Source organism: Palaemon carinicauda, chromosome 6 (genome assembly GCF_036898095.1).
Source record: "Palaemon carinicauda isolate YSFRI2023 chromosome 6, ASM3689809v2, whole genome shotgun sequence".
NCBI classification, from domain to species: domain Eukaryota; kingdom Metazoa; phylum Arthropoda; class Malacostraca; order Decapoda; family Palaemonidae; genus Palaemon; species Palaemon carinicauda.
In genome coordinates, this window is record NC_090730.1 from 171007967 (window position 1) to 171029106 (window position 21140).

The window sequence follows — 21140 nt, forward strand, 5'->3', positions numbered from 1 at the left end:
ATATGTGTGTGTGTGTGTGTGTGTGTGTGTGTATTATATTATACACACTTCATATTTGTGCCTGTTTTTCATGACAGTATCTGAATAAATATTATTGGAGAAACGTGTTGCTCTCTCTCTCTCTCTCTCTCTCTCTCTCTCTCTCTCTCTCTCTCTCTCTCTCTCTCTCTCTCTCTCTCTCTCTCTCTCTCTCTACTTTATTCACGTACTCCCAAAATGTGAGACTGAAAAGTTTAGTGAAAACAGTTAATATCAGCATTGAAAACAAAATATGAATATATCAGTTGGCCTATGTATGAAGAAGAAATACAATGAAATGCTTCCGGAGAGAAATTGCCAGATGTCAGCATCCGCATACCTGGTGCGACTGAGAAAAGGAATAAATCATTATCAGCGATTTCATTGTTAGGAAAGAAAGATTTTTATAAGTGTCTTTCAGAGAATTGATGTAAATGCCACAAAGCGAGTTAGGTTCTGAAATTGGGCAGATTTCAGATAGTGGTACAGTAGTGAAAAAGCAATATGCAATTACAAGTTAATATGAAGGTGGATGGGTGTATTATCGTGGTGTGAGTAATAGTATTCGATAGTTAAAGGGTTCTTGGTAGTTATCTTTAACTGCAATGAAGGGACTGAAAATAAAACTAAGGTAAAACTACAATTACAATGACTAATAATAACGAATCAGGAATGATGGACAAGTACAAAGTAAGTATAAATGTACCAAACAATGGTTGTTTGATAAAAGTTATTAGTGAATAAAGATCGAGAAACATACGCCGGCTAATGGATTAAGATTAACGAAATTGCATTTTACTTAGCCTATGTTTTTTTTTATTCATACTGAGGAATTCCGAGATTTTGTCCACAAGTTATAGAAACGATTAAAAATATTGATGAAATTTCTCCGGTGTCAGAAAATTCAGAAGTATAGAATCCCCATGTCCTACCGTGGACTATTCCTTTCTTTTTGGGGTTCCTTTTATGAGTGAATTTGTAGTAACGAGACAGCGGGTAGATAAAAAAACACTAAAATATCTTTATACATCAAAAAGTGTTTACAAGTCAAAAATGAGATGACTTATTATGACCTACATTTTAAGGAAACATCAAGAAAAGCTGCTGACCAATCATTACCTTGTGCCTGAGATTCTATTTTCCAACACTTTTGTTCCATAATTTCCAGTTGTGATATATGATTAATCAGCTGAGTAAGGGTTAGATATGAGCGCAGTTAGCATGATAAATGTAAGTTAGCTCTGGTTCTTGTTTTTCAAGGTAATATATTCAATCAGTTGCTCGCGTTCCTAAATTATACTGTACAAAAACGATATCTTTTCTTGTTCCTCCTCCATCACAAACCGCAACATCGCATTTTCTTATAAAATATCAATAATTTCAGTAAAGATATTTTTGAGCCATTTTTTTAAATATAGTAATTTGACGTTTGGGTAACATTTATAATTTTTTGCCATTATTCAAATTATTTTTTTTAAATGTTTTCGTATCGTTACTGGAAACTACCTATGTATCCAAGAAAAATATTCATGCCTTATTTATTCAAAAACAAATAAAACTTTATAAAATAAATTGCTTTAATTTTACTTTCTTTCTATGCAGTTTATACATTGGCTGAGAAGAGTTTCTCATATTTAGAATACTAATGCACGGCATTACATTATTGCAAAGAAAGATCGGTGAATGTTGGTTAATAGAATGTAAAACCCAAGTAATATCCCTCTCTCTCTCTCTCTCTCTCTCTCTCTCTCTCTCTCTCTCTCTCTCTCTCTCTCTCTCTCTCTCTCTCTATAAAAATCTTGTTCCCCGAAACAGTCGTCCAGTAATGAACACAAGAAAAATATGTTTGTAATAAATCACAGTTCATGACAGTGGGGAAATCTTTTACGATTTTGTATTTTTTTCTCATAGAGGAAATGAAAGTAAAAAGCAATTAGACATTTTCTCGTTCCTCCGCGTTAAAAGGTTTAGTTGCAAATTAGATTTTTTTCTGTACCCGTTGTAATGAAAGCTTTCGTTCTATATTTTTCCATGTGTATATGAAAGAGTTAAACTGACAAAAATTTAGTTTACATTTTATGTACTCGGTTATTTTTAGTCTGCAGGAGCATGTTTTCGGTTATTCAAAGGTATTTTAATCAAATGACTATTTTTAACAAACTACAGTACAGTATGTACAAAATTCCGTCCAGCTATACATATATTTTTTGTAAGGTCATGTTTGTTTACCCTATGACCCCATTCTTGTGTTGTAGATACTAGTCATTATTCTTTCCACTTCTGTTTCATAAACTATAGCCAATATTCGTTCATTTTGTTCCTTTGTGCTCATGTCACCTCCTGATATAAATATAGTTGGAATTTCTCTCGTATTTGCAGCTATATTTTACCTCCATCTCTAACTAAAACTTCTATAACAGCAACCAAGTGAAGACGAGTTTCCTTCAATTTGCACTAACGCATGGTATAGAAAATTTGTTCTCATTTAATGTGGCTATTTTTGGAACCATGTAATGCTAAGAAAACAAAAAGATAATTTCGAATGCCATTTCCTTAAGACTCTCATACTGACTTCAGGATTTAAATCACTACTGCGAAGCACAACCATCCTTTCAAATTGTGGTGGCCTATTGGAAATGTCCTTGCCTACCATTTGCCGGACTAGGGTTCGAGTCCCGCTCAAGCTCTGTAGTTTCTTGTAGTTTCTGCAACCTCACCATCCTTGTGAACTAAGGATGGGGAAGTCTGGGGAGCCTATAGGTCTCCTGCTCAGTCATCAGCAGCCATTGCTTAGCACTCTTGTCTTAGCTTGGGTGGAGAAGGGCCTTGGGCGCTGATCATATGTATATATGGTCAGTCTCTAGGGCATTGTCCTGCTAGCTAGAGAAATGTCACGGTCCCTTGCCTCTGGTATTCATGAGTAGCCTTTGAACCTGCCAGAAATATTCAAACCCCCAATAACACACACACTTTCTCTCTCTCTCTCTCTCTCTCTCTCTCTCTCTCTCTCTCTCTCTCTGTATATATAATATATATATATATATATATATATATATATGTATATATATATTTATATAAAAATATATATAAAGTGAAGAAAAAATTGCCATTAACTTGCTTATTTTTTACAAAATAATTTGCCATTAAGTTCCTTATTGTTTACAAAATAAAGTATAAAATCAGAAGAATGGGGAACTGGTGTTTGAAATTAGTAATAAATCATATTTCCAATTGAGTATATATGTATCATAATTGTGAGTGTGGAGACCCTTGTCGAAGAGTTATGTTAAAATTTCACATTTCCATACCCATAAGTGTAGGAAATTTGTTTAGAGGGGCAGTGACATCATTATTAGTACTCTTCTGTTGCTCGTACATATTATGAAATATATGCAGCTACACATACATTTCATATTTTCGATGTTGGAACCCGTGGGCTTATGGCATCGTGCTTTTCCAAGTAGGGTTGTAGCTTAGCAAGTAATAATAATAATAGTTTTATATATACGAGTATGTTGTAAGTGTTAAATATATGTATATATTAGAATCTATATTTATTCAAATAAGGTCATAAAGATTTATAATTGTTGGAAGTACTTAGTTTTCGAGTATAAACGTAAGTAAGTATTCTTGGGAAAGAGAGAATGGCGAGGAAAATTGTGATAAATTATATGATAGTCTAAAGTAGATTGCTAAGCATGTTCATGGGGATGAAAGTAGTGGCTGGAGGTATATCTGATCATTATGAGAGGGTAGGGGCAGGGAATAGATATAATTGGTAGGACAAGAGGGTGAAAGGTTTGTTGTAGTAAAAATAGATTATGTAAAGTGCTGTTGTATGATAAAAAAGGAGCACAAGTGCAGGTATTCAAGATAATGGATAAAGAAGGTAGTAAAGATAATAGTGAGAGGCGATTGTAAGTATTATAAAAAGTAGTTTTATAGGGAAGAAAATACCAAGGAAAAAAATTAATAAGCTTATGGGTATTTTGAATATTTTGCTTTTTGAATGTTGAGAAAAGAGAATCAGAGCCGATTGATAAAAGATATGAAAGAGTTATCACAAGGTATGGAATGGTAAGTCAAATCTTTTAAGAAAGGATACTCAAGGAATTGATTCGATTAGAAGTGAGATGTTACAGTCTGGTGGGCAAAATGTTATCGAGTACCAGAGGTTGTAAGGCGCAAATGGGTAATGTAAAGCGATCAAGGGATTGGAGGAAAGGAATTCTGGTATGTGAAGGTAAATGTGATGATATTGACGATAAGAATTATAGGGACATAACACTGTAAATCACACCAGGGAATCTGTATTGCAATGGTAGAATTTTGATTGAGAAAGTAAGACATGTAACAGAAGAACTAATGGAAAACTAGTGTGGTTTAGACCAGGGTGAGGGTATATGTGTTTTATATCAAATAGTTATGAGAGAAGTTCGAAAGTAAGGGTAGAAAGCTGTATTTAGCATACATGGATTTTGAAAAAGTTGTACTTCCATGGCTGTTCACAATGTTTACGAGTGGAGTGGAGCGAGATACCAGAATGTTGATGTAGAACCAAATTTATGGGACAAGAAAAGGAGTTTTGGATGGGAGGTAGAATGATGAATGCTGTGCTGGTTTGGGAATGGAAAGGTAAACTGCAGAAGCTGGTGAAATTTTGAAAGTGTGCAAGAGATAAAATTTTAGAGTACATGGGAGGTAAGAATGGAGGTGGTTTATTCTCAAAAGTATATTGTAATAAACAATTTGATTAAAGGAAAATTAAAAGGTGTAAGTCGCAAAACATGAGAAGAAAGAAAAAACTAACAGGCTGTATGAAAAAAGATTGGTATGGGATGTTCATGGAAGCCAAGGTGGGAATAATGGAGAGATTTGTTGATCAAATCTCTTTAGAAGTGAAGTGCGGTTGTTAATTGCGAGAAGAAGAAAAAGTTGAATGTATGTAGGTGAACTGCTTGTCTATATATGTGATATAAGAAGAAAGGATACACTGATCGCGTGGAGATAAATAGAAGTGGCTAGAAATATCAGCTTAGTTTAAAGAATGGATCAAAGTATTTGAGATCGTCCGGCCATGTAGGACAAATGGATGACTGTAAGTAGGTGAGAGTCATGGGAAAGAGGAGAGGTAAAAGCATAGAAAGATGTGGATCGATGACGTGAAATTCAATCTAAAAGAAGGAAAGGATCTTGATTACATGTGCATGTACAGTATATACGTATGTAAGTGTTTGTATACAGAAACATATGTATACACGAATGAAAGAGTACATGTATGTGTGATTGATATATGCGCATTGCGCGCGATGATATAAAGCAAAGAAAAAAAAAGATCATATAGATTTCAATGTTCAAAAATTTTCTCTGCATTCTTTTTTATCTTTCTGTATCTTATCTGTTTTTTGTACTTTGTCATTTTTTCTGCTTGTTTAACATAGTAACGATTAAAATTTTCTGTAAAGAAAAAGAATTTTTGGTTTTCAATTTCTTTATTCATTACAATGACTGAGCTGGAGTTGCTGTGTTCCACCTGAGAATCAAATACAAATTCCCCAAAATGTCTTGCGGGATTTTAAAGCCTTTGAATATGTAGAGGGTCTTCTTATATTTAAATGTGCGGACGTAACCTATCTCCAAGTTAATGTTTATTTTTTACTTCTGATAGGTATAGTAGATTTTCCAAGCCATTTTTTTTTAATATGAAAAACTTTATGGTAATAGAAAAGGGTTTGTTTGTTTGGGCTTTAAAAGCTTTGGAATATCAGCAGACATTTGGTTTGCAAGTATCTGGTGCAATAACTTTCTTTGTAGCTACAAATATTTTATTGAATTTAAGATTTGTTTTAGGTTTCCAAAAATAAATTGATAGTAAAAAATTCATTGCCATATTTGTTGTCTGTGTGTGCTATGTGTCTTTATATTTGTATATCTTATAACTGTAATCTAGATTTGTTTCTAAGAAAACCATAAATGAAACACAAGAATCAAATCAATCTCCACATTTCTACCAATATACCTCTGCCCTCGTCTGGGTGGAAAATGAGAGAGGAAGTTCACAAAGATGGTTTATAATTGCCGGGAAAACTAAGTTTTACGTTGATCTAGAAGGTGTACGTTTGGTTTCGTTCAAGATTATCTGCGAGCTTCCACCGAAATGTGTACTGTTCGAAATAGGGATTTATTTGGTTTCCTTTGTTACTCATATGGACCCCTTAATATATATATATATATATATATATATATATATATATATATATATATATATATTATATATATATATATACATACTTACATATAAACGGACTTGAGATATCGTTAATTTCGTTACAAGATTATTCATTTTTATTTCAGGAGCTCATGGGAAAATCTTGTTTGTGTGGAGAATTAGATATCGAAGTATTCTTGATCGATCATCGTTCTTTGTGATTTCATCACGAATCTAATTGAGGTCCAGATATATATTTAGGTATTTTAGCTTTATTCTTATTCTGGGTAGTCATGTGTGAATGTCATTATTTTCCTTTAGTAAAATAATTAGTATTTTGTTCAAACTCTCAAAGGAGGTGGTTTGTCTTGACATGTGTCTAGATGAGATGGCCTACTTCTGATGAACTATAATAATAAAGGCAGTGATTAGGACAAATAATATAATGATGATAGTAATGGCAGTAATAATGAAAGGGATATTCTGAATATATTATTATTAAGGATAGTGCTGATAATGATAATGCTATAGGTAATGGAACTAACATTTGTAAAAGTAGTAGATTCAATAGCAGCTAGAATAATTAAGCCTTTAGTTTTTCAGAAAGAAACCCATTATATTTTTTATGATTTTAATAAAATTTTAATAATTTTAATAATAATCTTTATGGTTTTAATATCATACCTCATCTGTGTGCGAATGGAAATTCACGTTCTTGTATCTACCTACTATTTTGTGGATATGTACTTTCTATTTAAACAACATTTCGTCCGATTGACATTAGAATGTCTATTTTGCTCTTCTTGGGTTATTTGATTTGCGTAGTAGTTTTCCTATTCAAACCTTCTAGTTTCCGTTCACTATTGGATTAAAAAAGTTATTTATCGTTTCTAAGTGACGAGGCTTTCGAATCTATATTTCCATTTCACTTGCCTTTCTACTTGAATAGGAAGCTTTCCGTCCCTGCTTAATCAGTCTTTATTCTTTCCTAAGAAATCATCCCATCCTGATGGGTGGAGTTAACACTACTATTAACTTGACTAGCTTCGTAACTCCACTGAGAGATGAATTCAGTGTTTCTTCTCTTAAGCTGGAGAGTTGTCTGTGTTAGTTTTTATTGCTTCTTCCATTTCCAAGAAAATTAGCTTTCCGCCCCCGCTTTGATTAACTACGTCTTCGGCAGCTAAGTAAGCAAAATTTCCCTTCCTGCCTAAAGTAAGTGTTGCCAATTTTTGTGTGTGGTCGTTCATTTCTCGGTTGCAGCAAGTACAATTTTCTCTTCATAGTATGTGAATTTCATATTATCCTGGGAGCCGTCATCACTTCTTTTTCCAAGTTATGTAAGAATATTTCCATTTATGAGTGTATTAAAGGCCTCTAATCAGAGTTTTCTATTTTTTCATCGGATATAGCCATTGCCTTTTTATGTTAAAAAGAGTTTTCTATTTTTGATTAGAGCATTCACATCTATCTCTACTAGTTTAGGAAGGTCTTTTCCTGCTTTGATAATTATGCTTTTACTGTACATAACTGTATTCCAGCTAAGAATATACATAGCGTCCCCATTTAAGTTAGTGAGCATTATGCTTAGATTAATCACGGTTCCATGGATCGTATGTTAAATTACCTTTCTTTTTCTTTCGTGTAATAATCCCAGTATCTTATGATAGGAATAAAGCTGCTGAAACTTGTCGAAATTAAAAAGTTATTCAGCCAATAAACTTTACTTTTTTGGTTGAGTTGTTCAGCTTTTATTCCTCCCAGTCAACTCTCTTTTCGTGTTTTCTGTAATAATCGCCGTTTATTTTCGCTCAAGCTTTATCTTAATGGAAATTTTGACATCCTATGTCACTTATAAATAAACTGAAAGCTTTAAACGGCTCCATAAATAGACAGTAACTTCAAACCAGATAGACGTAAAGCAATGTCTTTTCCTGGTTTGACAACTTGCAGCTGATATCAATTTACCCTTGGTGAAGGACGGCACCTGTTTCCTCTTATCTGTAGAGCGAATATAATCTGTTGCAAAATTTCTTTAGCCTTCGATTTTGTGTTGAATTGTTCAACATTTGTTGAACCTTTCAACTGAAACAAGTGAAATATGCAGTAATTTCCTAATTTCTTTTTGTGAGTATGGCGATGTCAATTGGCTTGTTCTAGCTTTAGTGTTAGCAGTAGCTACTGCTGTACACTTTGTAGTTTGTGGTGGCAAAGAATAGTATCTAATCTATTTAGATATACTCACGGCTTTATTTTACTGTAAAAAGGTGGAGACTAAATTTCCTGGCAGTTTAATTTTGTCTTACTAATGCTGTGATATCAAAGGGGCTAGTTATAGCATTAATGATGTCTGACCTAAAGGGCAGTTTCATGATCAGCTGCAGAAGAATAAATGAGACAAAGGAAATATCAGTCTCATTACAAGTTATTTATAAAAGCCTGGGACTTTGTCACCAAATTCCATTCACGCCATTTTAATTCTTTCTCTCTCTCTCTCTCTCTCTCTCTCTCTCTCTCTCTCTCTCTCTCTCTCTCTCTCTCTCTTTAGGGTAATGACTGAAGAAACATTTGATATATACCCTACACATTTCGTTTATTATTGTTGTCAGTTTGCTATTAAGGTGGAAAACCTAATATCTAAAACGAAAGCCCGTATAAGTGTGCTGTTGATGTTTGATTTTAGAAAGAATTAGTGTTGAAGTCGAGTTTGGGAATATTCAAGGTTAAAACTAAATCTCAAAAACACAAATTCTTTTAATTTTCTTCTTTTTGGTGGGTTAAAAAAAATAGAAAGAACCCTCGGACGGTATTGATGTTGCTTATTGTAGATTACACAGTGTGGCTGTTTGTTTCATCAGGGTAATTTAACACCGAGATCACTTAATTGGAGGCTGCCGAAGAGCAACGTGTCTTTAGGGAAGCGTCGTAAAAGTCTCCACCTTTTTACAAACTCAGAACAACACGAGTAATTGCCTTGAAAGTTAGCGACTTCCGAAGAACGTTCAATTCAAGTCAACTAAAATGTTTAGTAATTTTCAAAGCGGCAAATATAATGCAGCTGAAATAATAACATCGTTGCTGAAAATAAATCATAGAACAATAGTAGTGATAAAAGTTTTTTTGATAGAAATCATACGTACACGACAATACTAAATAAAATAAACATGATAATGAGAACAGTGGAAACATTCAGCATTAGCAATATTTCAACATCAACAATGATCCTGAAATTTGCTCAACCGAGCTAAATATAATTTTGTTTGAAAATATTACACCAACAAAAGGCCTTGGTAAAGGAGACTTAACTACCCTAGAGGTTTCGTACTTCTTATGGAAGTTAATGAATGTGTTTCAGCTTATCAGAAAATAGAGAAAAAAAATGGCAAGAAAGAGGAGGGAACGTTTTTCTCTAGAAAGGAAACATAATGATGCTTGGAAACAAAGCTGGATTGGAAGGGAACGCTAATCGAGGGAAATGAAACTCCAATTTCATTTAATTACCGGAAGTTTCAGGAGGGGGATGAAAATGTAATTCAGAGAGAGAGAGAGAGAGAGAGAGAGAGAGAGAGAGAGAGAGAGAGAGAGAGAGAGAGAGAGGTTTAAATGAAATATGTCATTTTCTTGTTGAAGAAATAATAGCTTCATAACAGAGAAGAAAAGTTTAATTTTTCTGTTTTTATTAGATTAAGCTGTTCTAATGTTATGTCTCTTGCTCGTACGAGGAGAACATCTTTGGATGATTTCCCCCCGGAAGGAATAAATTGAGAGAGAGAGAGAGAGAGAGAGAGAGAGAGAGAGAGAGAGAGAGAGAGAGAGAGAGAGAGAGAGAGAGAGAGAGAGAATTAAAAACCTCTTTGAACCTTACGATGTCCATCAGAAAGAGGAAAAGTGAGATGGTAGTGAATCCTGGCAGAAATGGATTTGAGTAGAAGAAGAACTTGCATAAACATTAAAATACAATGTAACCCGCCTCTACTCGCTGCATTACGGCTTCAGTATTGGAATGTTCATTGCAAATATGAAGTCTATCTCAGATCTTTTAAAATTTATGCCCAACGATAAATTCCTATTTGCCTTATAACAGCTAAGTATAACCTTGACTTTACACTAAACATCATTTTATTTAGCATAATGTGCAATCATAAAATTGTGGTCAAGGTTAATTTCCGTATTGACATATTTTTAAAGTTTGACATAAAATGGTGGGTGCCCTTTGAATCATTGATGTTACATATAGGGGTTTTAAAATGTAACAATTTATAAATCGGAATATTTCGAAGCCAGTTGACTGAAGGAATGAGGTAAGAGAATACTATTGTAATGACAATTCAAGGTATTATTGATTTAAAAAGAAAGCCTACGTACAAAGAAGCCTGAGAAATGTGTACTTGTCTCTCCACACAGAAAATGCACATTAGATCTGAATTTTTCTTTTAAAAGATAAAATTATTGTTGCCCGTATTTTTTCTAATATAAGCATGTTACATTCACCACAGTTATAACTACCTGATTATCCAGAAAGTATAATCCTGAATATATATATATAAAAAAAAAAAAAAGCTGTAACAGACATAAAGGAGATGCAGTGACCTCTTACTTTGAACAAAATATCTTTTGCCATTGCAGTTTAAATCCCGCTGGCATATAGTGGCAATACTTCAAGAATACCGTAAGGAAACTTTTATTTTCATGGGCTCAGGATACGAATTGGAATATTTGTGTTATTAAACGCCGTGGCAGGTATTTTATGAAGGAGAGAGAGAGAGAGAGAGAGAGAGAGAGAGAGAGAGAGAGAGAGAGAGAGAGAGAGAGAGAGAGAGAGAGAGAGAGACATGAAAACATTACGACTTGAGTAAACGCTTGAAGTTTGTGTATTATTAGTTGTCAAAAAGACTTACTATATATTTAATAGTTTTATTTTTTATTTTTATATAGTTATTTCCATGTCTTCCGTAATTAATTAGTTTCTAGATATTATAAAAATTGAAGTACATTTTTTTTATGATCTTTCTATGCATGAATCAATGATTTAATTAAGCAGAGATTAATGAAGAGAGTGGAAGCCATTACCTGTCTAGCTTTCCTTTGTAATTATAAACTATTCCATCGTACCCATGATCATGAGTGTCCCATTATACGGCGCTAATTGTACCAAGCCCATAAATTACCTTGTTATCAATTGTGAAGCCTCTTCATTTATTAGCACAGACGACTCTAGTATATAGTTTTGTTCCATCCGGACATTTGACCTGCCAACGCATGTGGCCACCAGTTGAGATTTGAATGAATATGAGTGTTTTTAATAGTCTGTTGGACAGTTTGCCAATTATCCTTATATAGGCCAGGGCCAAAGTAAGAAAGACAGAAGAGAAGCAACTAGTGCGCATGCTCTCTTTGTCAACGAAACCAACTTAAAAAAAGATATCTTTCGTTCCCCTGGCCTTGAAGATATGACTCCTTTTACCAACGATTTTTGAGGTGCAAAATTCTCGTTATCTGTAACCAGAGTTTGTATCTATTGTTTTATTTTCTTTAACAGATTTCCCAAGTGATTTTTTTTTTTAATTTTTAAAAAGTAATTTTCAACATTTCTGTACTGATATGTTCCCAAGAATTGCATAAGTTTTAAACATGTTTTTCCCTTGTATAATATATCTTTCCGGTTACGCTCAGCGGCATTTCCAGACGTATAACTACTCTATCCCTACATGTTCCTCGTGTAGGGGATGAAGAGTAGTATATCGTAGGGAGAGGAGGTGTCCCGAGAGGAAAGGGGGAGAAGCTGGAAAGGGTTAAAGCTGTGCGCGCAACTGCATATATTTATGACGGGTTGCGTAAACTAGTATGCATGTATATATATATATATATATATATATATATATATATATATATATATATATATATATATATATCACACATTAAATTCTTTGTGACTAGATGTAGAAAGTTATTCATAAATATTTCCCGAATGATTAAAAAACGTACTTTTTTCCGGACATTAATCATGAATAACACTTAATTTTTCATCTAACAGGTAAGCGATGTTATCACTGGCGGTTCCTGTATGAAGTGGTTAAGGTATAGTGTCAAGAATTGTGGTGTTTTTCACTTTGTTTTGGTCTGCATTAATATTTTAAAGGTCACCAGTAGAACGGTAGTAATAGTTTTTGTTGGTTGATACACAATTTCACTTTTCCCAAGTGTCTTTTATATTCATAATCATATCAATTAAGGTGATGTGGATGTATAGCATTATATTATTTTTATAAGACGGTTTATTCGTGAATTCAGAAAATTGGCTTATGTTTGTGAATTTTATTATGCTTATCATGCAACTAATACCTGCGACTTCTGAAAGTCACTATTCATTGGTTGAACCATATCTTGAGCAGTCTGTGCACGTTATGTAGTGAATCATGATTTGTTAAATAATATTTACAGATTAATGGTTTTGTTGGTCATTATCTAAAGGTTGTGCGGTTTCTTGGTTAAAAATTTACTAGGTAATCCATTGCGAGAGATATTTTCGGGTTGTAATTTATTCGTTTGTTATTCACAAGTTTTATAATGTGTTCAGTATATGCCTTAGAAAATATTGGTAACATTTAGAGGCTGTACATTTTTTTTGGGTCAATATTTACAGACACTGCAATTTCTTGATTATAATTTAATGTATGTTGAGCTGTCGGTTCTTTAAATGTTGTACCTTGGTTTGATATGTACAGTTTCTTGTATTTATTAATGGGTCATACTCTTCGGATATGTAATACTTACAACTCATTTTTTTTGTGATTGTTGTTATAAGTAGAACCATTTTACGAGCGAACTTCAAGCTCAGTTGCGGCGGTGCCGATTCTCTTTAATCCCGATGTTATATAGGAACATGTCTTGAGGCGTGTCATGGCTGAATGTAGCTTGACTTTTCGAGAAACCGAAGAAAGGTTTGAATCATTGCAAAATGGAAACTTTTTAAGCCTTCTTGAATTCATAATTGGGTTTGATCCGTTTTTAGCACGCCAAATTTCGGAATCTGAAAATGCTGGAAAAGGAAATCCTTACATGTACAAAACTACCTATGATGGACTCATTCAAATAATGGCACAAAAGGCCATGTATTCATTGTTGACAAAGTAAAATCGTATAGTTGTTTTAGTTTGTCAGTTGATTCAACACCATATCTTTCAGGTTACGTCTTTTTCTTAGGTACTATAAGATGAACAGTCTATTGAACGTTTCTTAACTTTTCTGGAATTGGAAAGCCATACCGGAGAGGAAAAGGACAAATCAGGTGTTGCAGGACTGAGTAAAATTTGTAAGCTAGACTTTTCAAAATATAGAGACTAGTCTTAGGACAACTTTCCTAACTTGTCTGGTTGTCATAAAGGGATGCAGCAGTTTTTTTAAATAAACAAGTTGCTATATATGTGACCTGTGTAGCTCATTCACTAAATCAGGTAGACAGAAGTTCTGTTTACTGTTAAAAGACAGTTAATTTCTCTTCTACGGTATAATTACTCTACATGTCTACCCCTTTTCAGCCTCAACAAGCCAGGGGAAAATTCTTAAAAGTTTTATTAGAAATGGAAGTCTTAAAATCCCTTTCCGTAAAATTTTAGAAGCACTTAAGTATACAGTGGAAGACTAGTTACGAAATGGAGACGCTAGAAGAGAAGTAAATAATATTGCAATCAAAATTAGTCAGCTAGAATCCGTTTCTTGTAAAAAAAATTTTAAGTGAGATTGGGCATAATTATCACATTGCAAGTTAATCTCATAAAATGAGGATGTGCACTGTCCGTTTAGTTTAATTTCGTTGGATAAAAATTTGTGTGGGGTCCTTTGACTGGCCAGACAGTGATACATTATATTCCTCTCTCTGGTTACGGCTCATTTTTACTTTTCCTACTCATGCACCGAATAGTCTGGCCTATTGTTTCCCCATCCTCCTATGTTTTCACACACCTGACAACACTGAGATTACCAAACAATTCTTATTATTTCAAGGGGTTAATTCTGCACTGTAATTGTTCAGTGGCTACTTCCTTCTTGGCAAGGGTAGACGAGGCTCATTAGCTATGGTAAGCAGGTGTTCTAGTTCCGGAGAAGGACACTCCTAAATCAAACCATTGTTCTCTATTCTTGCGTAGTACCTACAATACACACACACATACACACACACACACACACAAAGTCTGAAGTGCTTAGGACCTTTAAAGGCCTTAATCTGGTCCTGTACACACACAAACACGCGCGCGCGCACATACACACACACACACACACACACATATATATATATATATATATATATATATATATATATATATATATATATATATACATATATATATATATGTATATATATATATATATATATATATATATATATATATATACATATATATATATATATATATATATATATATATATATATATATATATATATATATATATATATATGTGTGTGTGTGTGTGTGTGTGTGTGTGTGTGTGTGTGTTCTAGGTGCCGGTATGTCTGCAATCAAAGTTATTGCGTTATGTTATGAAGATTCAGTCATACTTTGATGATAAACGAAGATTAATGTAGTGACAAATTTAGTAGTGGTCTACAGATATTCGGATTTGTAGTATGGGAGGCTTAAAACTTATTTCCGACAAGAAACAACTCGGAAAATATGTACATTGAGTATATATTAGAATTTTACACATTTCTTTAATCTCATTTAAATTCTCATGATATACCAACCTAGCTTATTTTCAAAGAAAATATAAAAATGACATTTTATGTAATAAGATAAATGTTTTTATTTTTCTGGTGATTGTTTTTTTTTATCTTTTATTATTAAAATTGGAATGTCGACCAAGGTCAAGTCCTTAGTCCACTGCACTGTCCTGTGAGACACAAACTCATAGACATTTAAGAATTTAATTTAAGACTTGCGATCCCATAGTTCGGTGACGGTGTTGCTAACTTCCTATTTACCTTCACTCGGAATTTATTGTATTTCATGTTTGTGAGTGTGTTCAGTTATATTCTTTTGGAAGTGAACCTTGTTGTAATCGCTCTGCTCTGAAATGAGCTGTTATTATTGTAGTTACGGTTGTGGATAACAATTTTCAATAAGAAAAACCAGGACATCTGTAGTCATAGTAACATTACCTGGCTGTAATTCCGGCTATAATTATACATCCTGATACATTCATATGCAAAGGCAACGAACAACAATGTTTACAAGGTATGTGATTTGAGTAATGTAGTCTTTATTTATTTGTTTTTTTTTTTAAGTTTGGTAAAGCTAATTTGGAAATCCTCAACATATATGAAATAAAGTAAAGTAGGCCTAGTCTACCTTTAGCACCCTAATTGATATTTACAGATAGGTTGTTACATGGCGTGATCCTAACTTACATAAGTGTATCCTATACTGGCACTTGTATTAGAAGTTACAGTAACAGGTTATTTCAAAATGAAGTGTTAGGAATAACAAAACTAAAACTTGATATGAAGTTAACAGTAAGATTTTAGTAGGTTGTTGAACGTACCAGAAGGCATGAACAGTACTCTAGGCCTATGGCCATTATAGTTGAAGTCAACTTACCGTAGACAAAATAGTTAAATGTTTACACTTGCACTGTTCGAGAAAGCTTTGGTGAAATGTGGGTTTTAGTCAATATTTGGGTAAAGTTTTACTGTATTACAGATTCTCATTTCGAACAGAAAATATATGTTTTCCTGTAGTAAATAACATGATTTGACCAAATTTGACCTTCATTTTTACCGCAAACCAACATAACAATCAATTCGACTAACTTCAAGTAGCCGAACTGGTTGCTGTTATTACGGATGAAATGAACGTGAAAACCGGTTAAATCACGTTATTTTCTACAGGAAAACATATATTTTTTGTTAAAATGTTTAGATATAATAGGTTTTGTTATATGTATTTTGTTAAAATGTTTAAATATAATGACTTGTTCAAATTCAGTGTCACTTCACTCACGTGTGTACTGCGAACGCTAACATTAGCAACGTTACCAGTGTACACAGCGTTACGAATGATACGGTGGCATTGCTAACGTTAGCAATGCTACGGTAATATTATCGTGTATTTTAAAGCATTTTTCTATATACCCTTTACACAATATATGAAAAGGTACCAAAAGGGTACAGAACCTATAAAACCCACCTAACCTAACCTAGAAGTTCCCAGGTCATAAACCTAATATAATGTCTTTTGTTATATATATCATGTTAAAATGTTTAAATATAATAACTAGTTCAAATGCCGTGTCACTTTACTCACGTTACGATAACGTTAGCACTGTTGCGATAACATTAGCAACACTATATAGTGGAACCTCTACATACGATTATCCCAACATGCTGAGTAAAATTCGACCAAATTTCTGTCTCAACATACGAAGTGTTGCTCCAACATACGACGTAAACAATACGCTTACCCGTGGAATTTTCTCGAAAGCCTGCAGCATAGTTTGTTGTTGATGCCGCTAGACGGCAGCACATCGGAGGGACGCCAATCGAGCGTCACCTTGATCAGTCCTCTCATCGAGTGCGCATCGTGTGGTTGTCCTCTATTCGCTCAGTTTTAACGTGTTTTCTGTGTTCCGTAATCATGGGTCCTAAAAAGCTTAGTTTCGGTTCAGGAAGTAGTAGCAGTGGTGAGAAAAAAGGAAGTCTATGCTTTCATTAGAATTAAAGCAGGAAATCATAGAAAAGCATGAGCGAGGTGTATGTGTTAGCGATCTGGCTAAACAATATGGCCGGAATATGTTGACGATCTCGACGATCATAAAACAGAAGTCAGCCATTAAATCAGTGAAACCTTCGAAGGGATCACGATTATTTCTAAACGTCGTAGCCCTACCCTTGAAGAGATGGAACGACTTTTGTTAATATGGATCAAAGACAAGGAGATTGTTGGCGATACGATCACGGAAACGATCATTTGTGAGAAGGCCAGCGCTATCTACAGTGACTTTAAGGTGGCGCGCTCTCGGGGTGACGCGGGGGAGAGTCCATCCTGTTGTATGATGCCTTGCAGAATACATGTGTAAAACCTTAACTGATAACTTTGTGTACGCCACCTAGCGGCTAATAAAGTAGTTGATTTCCTGCCCTCTAAGTTTTGTGTTTGTCTTCAGTTCCTGGATCCCCTAAAATGTAATATGGTGGCAGCAATTGAGTGATTTACACGCCAAACGAACTATCAATGTGTGAATAAGATCCCAGCCATCTTTCTCAACGACTTAGAGTCCCTGCCATCAAGCCTAGCCACTGTGGCAGGCCATCAACCACCCCAGATCCTGGACCACGTGAGTTTTATGGATGCCGCCATCTTAAAAAACCTGAACATTTGGCTTCAGTGGCCTTTCTATACTTGTGTTTACTTGTGAACTGTCATATTCTTAGTCCCTGAAGATGGGGGATGATGACCCAGGTGCAGTAGGGGGCAACCCAACATATGTATTTACAAATGACTTGATGGGCATAAAGCCACCCAGCTTTGATTGGCAAGGTTCCAACTTGCCACATTCATTCAAAACTTTCAGAAGATATTGCGAACTGATCCTTGCCACTCCCACCTACACTTGCAAACAGGGGCCAGAGATAGTAAACTACATACTCCTCTGGATGGGGCCTCAAGCGGTAGAGATTTTTGACAACTGGATTCACCTCACGGATGAGCAACGTTCCAGTCCAACCGATGTGTGGGAAGCATTTGTTAACTACTTCGAGCCCAAGTCAAACTTCAGGCTTGCCCGTTTCCAACTGCGCGAACTCATACAGCGGCAGGAGGAGCCGATTGACAGCTATATCAACCATCTCAAGGTGCAGGCTCAACAATGCAATTTTGAAGGAAACAACCTTGCAGATAACCTCATCGACCAGGTTATCAAAGGTACAGCACATGTCGCAGTAAGAAAAAAGCTCTTGGACCAAGATCCGAAACAACTCACGCTTGACAAAGCAATCGATCTTGCGAGAACTTTTGAGGCAACGCAGGCCCAGCTACAACAATTGGAGCACGTCAACAAATCCATCGACTCCCTTCAGAAGGCGAAGTTGAGACACAAGAGCCGTCCGAAAGCAAAAAACTTTTTTCTGTGGCGGAAAACCGCATGACCGCAAGGACTGTCCTGCCGTAGACGGTATGTGTAAACTGTGTTCGAAAACGGGTCACTGGGCAAAGGCTTGTCAAAACACTAAGCGAGCCCGTTCTAAGTCTAGTGTACGCTCCAAACCTCAGAACAGCCGATCGCAGTCAAGCGCAAATGCGAACCAATCACAGCCAAAGCCGCAACAGCGATTCGACCGCCAAGTTAGCGCCGTGAATACGTACAACCTGAGCAGTGACTTTGAAAGCATGTCTTTCAACGCAGTGAACAATGATGCCAACAGATCGGAAGCCTACGCATCGCTAAAAATCGAGCTGTACCCTGATCGCACGACAATCTTGCGCGGGAAGATCGACACCGGTGCGCAGAGTAACATCCTTCCACTCAGGACGTTTCGTAACATATTCCCTCGCTATGTCAACTCGGATGGCATCCCGACATCTACAACTCCGTCCAAGACAACGCTCACCGCCTACAACGGAACCGTCATCCGCCAGCACGGTACCCTCGTACTGCCGTGGAAATTTTCCGAAAATAAATGGGCGAACTGTGAGTTCTATGTGGCCGAGACCGATGGTCCTGTTATTTTTGGTCTACCCATGTGCACGAAACTCGGTCTAGTCACGCTTAACTGTGCCGTTACTCAATCCGACAGTAGTGTGCGTTATACCTCATTGGAAGACATGAAAAGACACTTCCCTGACCGATTCGAGGGTATCGGTAAATTCAGCTCTGAGCAGAAACTAACTCTGAAGGATGACGCAAACCCAGTAAGACACCCGCCGAGACGAGCGCCCATTCAACTACGCGAGCAGATCAAAAGTGAACTCGATCGTATGGTGGGTCTTGAAGTAATCCGTCCCGTAGCGGAACCCACCGATTGGGTGTCCAGTATTACATATGTGACAAAACCCGATGGATCTCTCAGAATACGCTTGGATCCAAAAGACCTCAACAGTGCTCTAAAGAGAGGTCAACACCACACGCCGACTGTGGAAGCCGAAGGCTTCTCTTTGGACTCAACGTAAGTCAGAATCTGTTTCAGCGAGCGATGGACGAGATCTTGCAAGGGCTACCTGGCGTTGTGTCAATTGCGGACGATATTATTGTATACGCATCCACACCAGCAGAGCATTCCGAGAGACTATCCACACTTTTCAATTGAGCTAGAGAGAGAGGACTCGTGTTCAACCCCGCGAAATGTGCAATATCCGTGTCAGAGGTACAATTCTTTGGCAACATCTATTCCAAAAGTGGAGTCCGACCTAACCCAGTCAAGGTCCAAGCCATCGCTCAGCTCAAAGCGCCGACTTCCATCAGTGAACTACAATCGTTCCTCGGAATGGCGAACCATATGGCACCGTTCGTACCCAACCTAAGTGACCACACCGCCCCGCTGCGCAAGTTACTTAAAAAAGACATTGATTTCCAGTGGCATCCTGAACACGACGAAGCCTTCATGTCCGTAAAACTGCTTATCTGCCAAGCAGGATCTCTCACTTAATTTGACCCGTCAAAGCCGTCTGTAATCCAACTAGACGCGAGTCAAGAAGCCCTTGGTGCGGCATTACTTCAAGATGGCCGACCTATTGCTTTTGCATGGAAAAGTCTTACAGACACCGAAATGCGCTACGCCAACATTGAACGTGAACTATTGGCATGCGTCTTCGGTGCCGAATGTTTCCATACATACATTTACGGCAAACCATTTGTCATCGAGTCTGATCACAAACCACTGGAAATGATTAGTAAGAAGAACTTAACTGCCGCCCCAGCACGGCTACAACGGATGCTCCTGCGTCTTCAGCGCTACGATTACGATATAAAGTACAAACCCGGGAGGGAGATGACTTTGCCCGACAGCTTATCGCGACTCCCAAAACACGGCGCCGACAAGCCGATAGACTTGAATATCAAAGTGTGCTATGTACAGTTCAGCAACAACAAGCTAGCGGAACTCAGAGGCGCAACAGCTAGTGACGACGAACTCGTACTACTGCTGAAGTATATCATCAGCGGATTTCCCGAGAAGCAGAGAGACTTGCCTGCTGAGATCCGTAAATATTGGCCATATCGCGACGAACTCAGTATCGAAAAAGGTCTTACGATCCCGGAAAGTCTGCGTACACAGTACCTCGAAACTATTCATGAAGGTCACCAAGGCATCACGCGATGTCAGGCCCGTGCGCGGATGTGTTTATTCTGGCCAGGTATTAACCGCGATATCGAACAACTCGTCAATCAGTGCCAACAATGCCAGACATTCCAAGCCTCACAACCCAAGGAGCCCATGGAAGCCATCACTCCAAACCTCCCGAACCAACCGTGGCACACCCTCGGCATGGACTTGTTTACCGTAAATGACCGGAACTATGTGATTATCGCCGACTACTACTCCAAGTTTCCCGTCATTCACCAACTAAGTGTTGACTCAACAAGCAGAACAGTCGCTCAGCTGACTAGCAGCACATTCTCGTTATTCGGTATACCCAGTACGATCATCACCGATAATGGCCCGCAGTTAATCGGACAACCCTTCTAAGATTTGCTCAAATCGTACAACGTTAAGCATATAAGCAGCTCCCCGTTACATCCGAAATCCCATGGATTTATCGAGCGTGCCATCCGTAGCATGAAGGCACTTATCCGTAAATCTGCAGAGGACACAGATAGGGCAATGTTAGCCTACCGTACGACACCCCTCGGTCCTCAGCTCCCGTCACCCGCGGAAATTCTCTTCCCGCATGCAACCGCACACCTAGCGATAACAAGTTTGAC

General features: G+C 36.6%; 1 protein-coding gene across 1 annotated transcript; it reads left to right on the plus strand.

Annotated features, from left to right (window-relative positions):
* Positions 1 to 18397: 18397 nt before the first annotated feature.
* On the plus strand, positions 18398 to 19390 carry LOC137643353 (uncharacterized). Its single transcript, XM_068376183.1, has one exon. The coding sequence runs from the start codon at positions 18398 to 18400 to the stop codon at positions 19388 to 19390; it is 993 nt and encodes a 330-aa protein (XP_068232284.1).
* The last annotated feature ends 1750 nt before the right edge of the window (positions 19391 to 21140 follow it).

Excerpts from the sequence above, each read along its gene's own strand:
- LOC137643353 (XM_068376183.1), top strand. The coding sequence starts at position 18,398 with ATGTGTAAACTGTGTTCGAAAACGGGTCACTGGGCAAAGGCTTGTCAA.